Source organism: Opisthorchis viverrini (genome assembly GCF_000715545.1).
Source record: "Opisthorchis viverrini unplaced genomic scaffold opera_v5_76, whole genome shotgun sequence".
Classification (NCBI taxonomy): Eukaryota; Metazoa; Platyhelminthes; class Trematoda; order Opisthorchiida; family Opisthorchiidae; genus Opisthorchis; species Opisthorchis viverrini.
Window position 1 is genome coordinate 561,066 of NW_008751730.1, and position 7,097 is coordinate 568,162.

The 7,097-nt window shown below is 47.5% G+C and overlaps 1 protein-coding gene across 1 annotated transcript in view; it reads right to left on the reverse strand.

Moving 5' to 3' along the window:
* Positions 1 to 1,674: 1,674 nt before the first annotated feature.
* The window catches only part of T265_04458 (hypothetical protein), a gene marked incomplete at both ends in the record, with an annotated part of 32,733 nt that continues 27,310 nt past the window's right edge, over positions 1,675 to 7,097 (reverse strand). Inside the window, 3 exons of the mRNA XM_009169207.1 lie at positions 1,675 to 1,838; positions 1,859 to 2,624; positions 6,909 to 7,024. Coding sequence (XP_009167471.1) covers positions 1,675 to 1,838; positions 1,859 to 2,624; positions 6,909 to 7,024 — 1,046 coding nt within the window. The remainder of the gene's footprint in view (positions 1,839 to 1,858; positions 2,625 to 6,908; positions 7,025 to 7,097) is intronic.

The following is a 7,097-nucleotide window of genomic DNA, read 5'->3' on the forward strand; positions in this document are numbered from 1 at the left end:
CCCCGCCACTCCTCAACTATTGACCAACTTTTGTCAGTGTACGACTTGTGTCTGTCAAACTCAAAGCGTGGTTAGAGTGCGCCTATCCATCATCCGTGAGTTTCAGATTTGCGGCGAACAATACTGGCGAAGCCCATCCATGCTGAAGGACCGAGAAATATCGGTCTGGAATCATCAACGGTACGCACCCTATGAGATTCGAACCTTGAACGTTCGGAGTAGTTCACTGATGAGTGATTGACCAGCAGTGTGAATGAATCACACTGAGGATATGGCGCCATTGCCGATAAGTTCAGATAGGTTGAGAAGAACGCGAGCTTGGAAAACCTGTGCAGGTTATTGCGATACATCCTACTAATGAGTTCCAATAAGTAATATGGTGTACACGGTTTACAGTTATTTTGACATTGGTTGAGTTAAGTTTAGGGTTGAAATCCAATATTCGAAATCGCATCAGCGGCCACAACATACGTGTTGCCTATTCCGGTTATCCGCGGCGATAGATCACTTGGTCCGGATGGCCTGCACCCCGCGCTGTTCAAAGAAGGTAGCGAGGCCTTGGTGAACGGTCTGACGACCATATTGCAGAAGATTCGGAACGAAAACAGAATACCGGCCGAATGGAGCTCCTCGACCGTCATCCCAGTTTTCAAAATGAGTACAAGGACGTCATTTGAAGACCCTCGTGGTTTTAGCCTGGCATCCGTCGCACCTATGGCATTATTTTGCGCCGGTTGTTCGATTATTGGGAGAGAGATTCGTGAGAATCAAGCTAGGTTTCGTCCTGATCGAGGATACGTCCACCGCATCTTTACCTTGAGACCGATTCTTGAACAGCGCCACTCCTTCAGACATCCCACGTTAGTCATTTCTTCGGATTTGAAAGCTGATTTTGGTTCTGTCGATCGTCAGCAGTCTGGCGATCAAACGTGTCCCTCATGAGAGCAATGTATGCGAACTCCTGTGGGCGTGTACGAGTGTACGGGAAGCTTTCGCCTAATTTCATTGCGGCCAGACAAGGCCGTCCTATCTCACCTTTCCTCTTTACTTCCTGTGTTGATATGCTACGTGAAGTTTCTCTGCCTGCCTCTGAAGCTTCAGGAGTCAAAATACTCTCCAGACGTCTGTTCACAGACACTGAGTATGCAGATGATATTGCTCTCCTTGGTTCAGATCCTTCCCGAATGCAGACGATTTTAAATAACCTCACTAACTCTCCCACACGGTTTGACTTCACACCCCTTAAGAAGCCGACAGACCCATTTATTATCGCTGTATTCATAATACGACGCTGGTGGATAAACTCCTTTCTGGGCGTACAGGCCAGTTGGGTGAAAAAAACCTAACGCTTGCTTACCACAAAAGTCATATCCTCTTCAATCGACACCTAGCAAACTCCAAAAAAGTCGAGGCACCGTAATTATCGGGTACTTCATTATAATGAAATGGCTAGGCATAATCAGACCAACAGCTGGTCAGAATAAACTATAGACTAAAAATTCGGGTCACTAGCAGACGATGAGGTACCGATGTACCCCCCCAAACGGACGGAATACGACTGTTGATAGTCTAATGATCACGTGACAACTCCCTGCACAATCAATCGATAAGCTTTAATGAAAGCGTCGTTTAGTTGACCGTAGTGATTAGCTTTCAATTCGCATTTAGCCATCATCACATACGTGCCCAAAGATATGGCGAGCACAAATTCGCTGACCGGAAAGTCCGTGGTTCGAATCCGACCTCTGCATCTCGACTTCTCCTGTCTAGGCTTAGGCAACTCGACAGTATCCCGGTTCTCAAGGGCATAGAAGCTAGGCACCGAAAGGGTGTAACAGCTGAAATGAAAAAAAAACACTTACCACAAGCAGGCTGTTACTTCGCGAGGCGGCCACACTGGAAGAAGTTGGACTCGACTCGACGGAATTGGTGTGGCGATTTGGGGTTGGCTGCGATGCGGGACCAGATTGATCCAGATCACGATTTGGGCACGGTGGATAAGTTATTGTGGTCGTGGGCGAACCGAGAAGCGGTCGACTCGAATCACTACCCAAACTGGCTGGTGTCACCGGGCTTACAAGCACAGACTGGCAGAAAGTAGTTGGTGTCGAGATGGGGGGTTGGAATTGGATGGATAAGGGTTGTTTACTGGTCGAGTCACATGATGACGCTGAGCCAACGGAACTGGGAGGTAAATAAGATGTGAAGGGAGAGGAATAGTGAGGGAGAACACCGGTATTGTTAGCGGTAACCACACTGTGGTTGGCGGTTGTGAGAGCGCTTGAGCCAGTTTCAGTCGGTTTGACCGATGGCGCTGTGGCGACAGAGATGCTTGACGGTCCAGGTTTCGCGTCGTAGAATGAAGCAGGCAACAAGTCGAGATCAGCCTCCTCCGAGAGAAGCCATTCTAGCATACAACACGTGGAATTCCCAGAAGCACGCCGAGCAGCCTGGAGATCCGTGACACACATGTTGGGTGGCGCTTGCGGTCCTCCTGACGGAGGCAACTGAGAATAAGCCTGACGTGACTCCGAGGACAGGTTGGATGTCGATTTAAAGTCAACCACGGGGGGTGAAGTCACGTTTGCCACGGTCGTTGTGCAGGTGGAGGTTACCAAAGGTATCTGCAGAGGTAAAGAATCCCAGTCAACTTGTAATACAGAGCTATAAAGTTTTAGAATAAATATCCGGAAATGAGGATTAGTACGGAATCGAATACCACGGGTTAGATGCATCCAGAGAGCTAAGTATTCGGCTCTGACAACAGATTTGTCAGGTAAAGCATAGAATATCTTGATGGTCATGAACCCCATACTAATATCTGTCATTTATACTATGGTAAATACAAAATCCAAAGAGCCCAGACATGTTTCTGTGCTTTCTGCAATTTAGAATACATACGTAAGGGTCCGGTGTGTCAGAGGACACGAAGTGAAACCTTCAAAACGATAACGACAAAATGTGGGAATCTCCGAAGGTTTGGTGGTCATCCATGAACAGCGACGTCATTAGATGACCTTCCAGACCTGTTTCTAAAGTCACGAACAGAGTAAAATGAGGAAGTTGACGACTGGCATTCTTAACACAATCAGTAAAATTAGTGCTGGATCACAACAGTGCTGAGACGACAGGCGTATTGCGCCAGCCCAAAAACCTAGTGACGGATTTGTTCATTAGTCAAACGCTGTTTTCACTCCTGTGAGCGATACTCCGCGAACAGCGGTAGTCGAAGACAGAGGCCAGGTTTCATTCCAACCGGGGAGAATGGTAATGTGCCGGGCGAGTTTATTGGTTGTTGATCTGTTCACCGAGCACGGTGACGAAACACGTCTGCAAGTCGATTGCCAGACTCGGCGAACAGATCGACAGCCATCTGATCAACAACTGACGTGGGAGAATAACTTATACGGGCTTTTGGGTACATGTCGGTTGAGAACTCGGTTGTCTCGGAGGCGGAAGTCGATGACTGCCTCTTGAGCCTTCCTAATGTGATGGCTCCATACCGCTGTGGTGCAGCAGTTACACAGAGCAGGCATCTGGTTCGGTTAGTGTCATATCATCGATTGCTGGCAGTGTGAAGAGACTTTGGACTTTTAATGGAGATTTCATCCTGTAAGCGCTGCCAAACTGTGCTTCTTGCCTAAGAGTGAGCTGGTCACGCCGGTGAGTAGCTGCTTGTGGTCGAACAATCACGTGTTCAAATTACAAAACAGAAGGTTAGGGGTTCAAGACTCCCCGGTGCGCAATAAAGAAACAATCGAACACTGATTACCGGTTATTCAGCATAGATCAGCTTCACTTACAAAACTAAATCTCCGTGAACACCGGTTCAGTCAAAGCGAGATGGCTCAATGGTTAGAGCGCGAATTTACTGACCGGAAGGTTCGTGGTTCGAACCTCCACATCCGACTTCTTCTGTCTAGGCTTGGGCAACCTGGCAGTATCTCAGCCCTCGTGCTTCCTCCGGGTGGCATGGCAGTTAGACACCCATAGGGTACTACAGCTGAATGATATTCGACTGAAATAACTTATTCAATGGGCCCGAGCACGGACGTCATGATATTTCGGCCGAATATCACAAAAAAACGTGATAATCATGGAAACACCACCGCAAGAGAGTTCGAATCCTGGAAACCGTGTTCAGTTGCCCCCCCCCCCCTGGAAACCATGTTCAGCTGCCCCCCGACGTTTATTTTAAGAAATATGAAGACTCAAAGAAGAGGCCACCAATAAGAGTTCCTCAAGGTAATGGATCCACAGCGAGAAACAACTAAATCGTAGTTTTAATTAGGGCTTTCGACGACCGCAGAAACTCAGGTCTCACTGATGTGCCTGCAAAAGGCATAATACGGCGGAGCTGCGATTCAAACCTCCGTGAGCAAGACATCTTGCATCTTGAAATTGACCTTTTTCAGTTATGAGTTTCATCAATACAATGTCATAACTGCTCGCGAAGAATATCAGTAGTTTATTCTTCACAACTAAATAACCAATTGTGCACATATTAGCATAGGTCATCGATTATGGACGCTTCCACTGTATGATATTCATGGAGTCAGTTTCCTATCCGTGAGGGCCAAGTACAACATAGTAATAACAATAACAATAACATTACAGCTCAACTGGTTTATGATCGTCCAGCTGTAGTACCCTTTCGGTGCCTAGATGTCATGCCACACGAAGGAGGCACGAGGGCTGGGATACTGCTGAGTGGCGGAGGTTGGGTTCGAACCGCGGATCTTTCGGTCAGTAAATTCGCGCTCTGCCCCCATGTTTGTAAATCAAAACGCACCGCTGGCTACGTAGGAATCCCGCTGAAGGACGGTCACTCGAGGATCCAGCGGGCAGATCATGAAACATGAAATGCAAGATGCGCCGCGATGACGGTGCGATGTTGGGATGTGGAATCAAAAGCCACAGCTAAAAGAACTGCTGATTTTAGTGCCATTTTAGGTTTGACTTGCCGATTATTAGGCGGCCCAACAAAGAAAGAGCGGCAGTGGTCTTGACCACACACACACACACAGAGATACGAATTATCATGACCAATTTGATTTGCCTTCAGGCTGTTAACCAACATTGCCCAATTCCCATCACGGTGCTTTCTGCTAACCGACAAACGACCTGCGTGTTCATTGCTGATTCACCCTAGCACAAACAACGCGAGCACATTCGATCGCAAGAGAGTTCGAATCCTGGAAACCGTGTTCAGTTGCCCCCCCCCCCACGACGTTTATTTTAAGGAATATGGAACCTCGAAAAAGCGGCCACTAATAAGAGTTCCTCGAGGTAATGGATCCACAGCGAGAAACAACTACATCATAGTTTTAATTAGGGCTTTCGACGACCGCAGAAACTCAGGTCTCACTGATGTGCCTGCAAAAGGCATAATACGGCGGAGCTGCGATTCAAACCTCCGTGAGCAAGACATCTTGCATCTTGAAATTGACCTTTTTCAGTTATGAGTTTCATCAATACAATGTCATAACTGCTCGCGAAGAATATCAGTAGTTTATTCTTCACAACTAAATAACCAATTGTGCACATATTAGCATAGGTCATCGATTATGGACGCTTCCACTGTATGATATTCATGGAGTCAGTTTCCTATCCGTGAGGGCCAAGTACAACATAGTAATAACAATAACAATAACATTACAGCTCAACTGGTTTATGATCGTCCAGCTGTAGTACCCTTTCGGTGCCTAGATGTCATGCCACACGAAGGAGGCACGAGGGCTGGGATACTGCAGAGGTCGGGTTCGAACCACAGACTTTCCGGTCAGTAAATTCTCGCTCTACCCACATGTTTGTAAATCAAAACGCACCGCTGGCTACGTAGGAATCCCGCTGAAGGACGGTCACTAGAGGGTCCAGAGCGCAGATCATGAAACATGAAATGCAAGATGCGCCGCGATGACAGCGCGATGTTGGGATGTGGAATCGAAAGCCACGGCTAAAAGAACTACTGATTTCAGTGCCATTTTAGGTTTGACTTGCCGATTATTAGGCGGCCCAACAAAGAAAGAGCGGCAGTGGTCTTGCACACACACACACACACAGAGATACGAATTATCATGACCAATTTGATTTGCCTTCAGGCTGTTAACCAACATTGCCCAATTCCCATCACGGTGCTTTCTGCTAGCCGACAAACGACCTGCGTGTTCAGTGCTGATTCACCCTAGCACAAACAACGCGAGCACATTCGATAGAGGAAGTTGACATTGGTCACCACAAACAACAACACCGAAAAGCAGACATATCACGACCAGGAGTCCCAAGGAGAGGTAAATTTGATACTTGTTTGGCTTGCGCACTAGAGAGGCTTAGTTTTAGGACAGTTGCGCGTTCTCAGCTGTTTGTGTGTGGTAGTGGGCATGAACAAGTCAAGTCTTTACAAGACAACAAACGAATGGAACCGCAGAACACCTGAAAACCGGAGGTTGGACGTTGAACAGGTTTGCATAGGGAATCTCGGGGAAAAAGTGCATCTTGTGCGGCCCTGATACCACTACTAAATTACGGTGGGTTTCTTCTGTAGAAGGATAAGCCGGCTCCAAAAATGTGCCATGTAGATAAAAAGCAACGCTACATAAATCCATAGCAGGTGAAGATGATGTCGATCGGTTGGTTGGTAGCCGTCGACATGTAAAAAGATAGATACAAGTATCGATTTGTTGCCAGTCTCCAGACACTGGAAAATGCTAGAAAGATGAAGTTGTCAGCAAAAAAGGAAACCCCAAAAAGAGCGTCAGCAATTAGGAAGTAATGGCCTTGGTTTCCTGAGTCTTTGAGTCCTGGGATTCGTCTAAACCGACGGAAGACTGAACGACGATGGTTTACAGTCCCTGAGACGTGGGTGTCACTGGGTGGGCAGTGGACGTAGCGTTGCTGCCACCAGTTACTGGCACCGTGGGCAAGTGACCGCCACTGGTGTTGTCGTTGCTGAGTGAGGTAGTCTCAGTTGGAGTTGTGGATAATCGAGGCGCTGTGACAGTAGAGCCGCTACTTGCGACGTTTTCTACGGGAGAGAGGGCGAAAAACGGGGATGTGACAATAATCCCAAATTTGTTGGCTTGTGCTTTAGTTCTTTA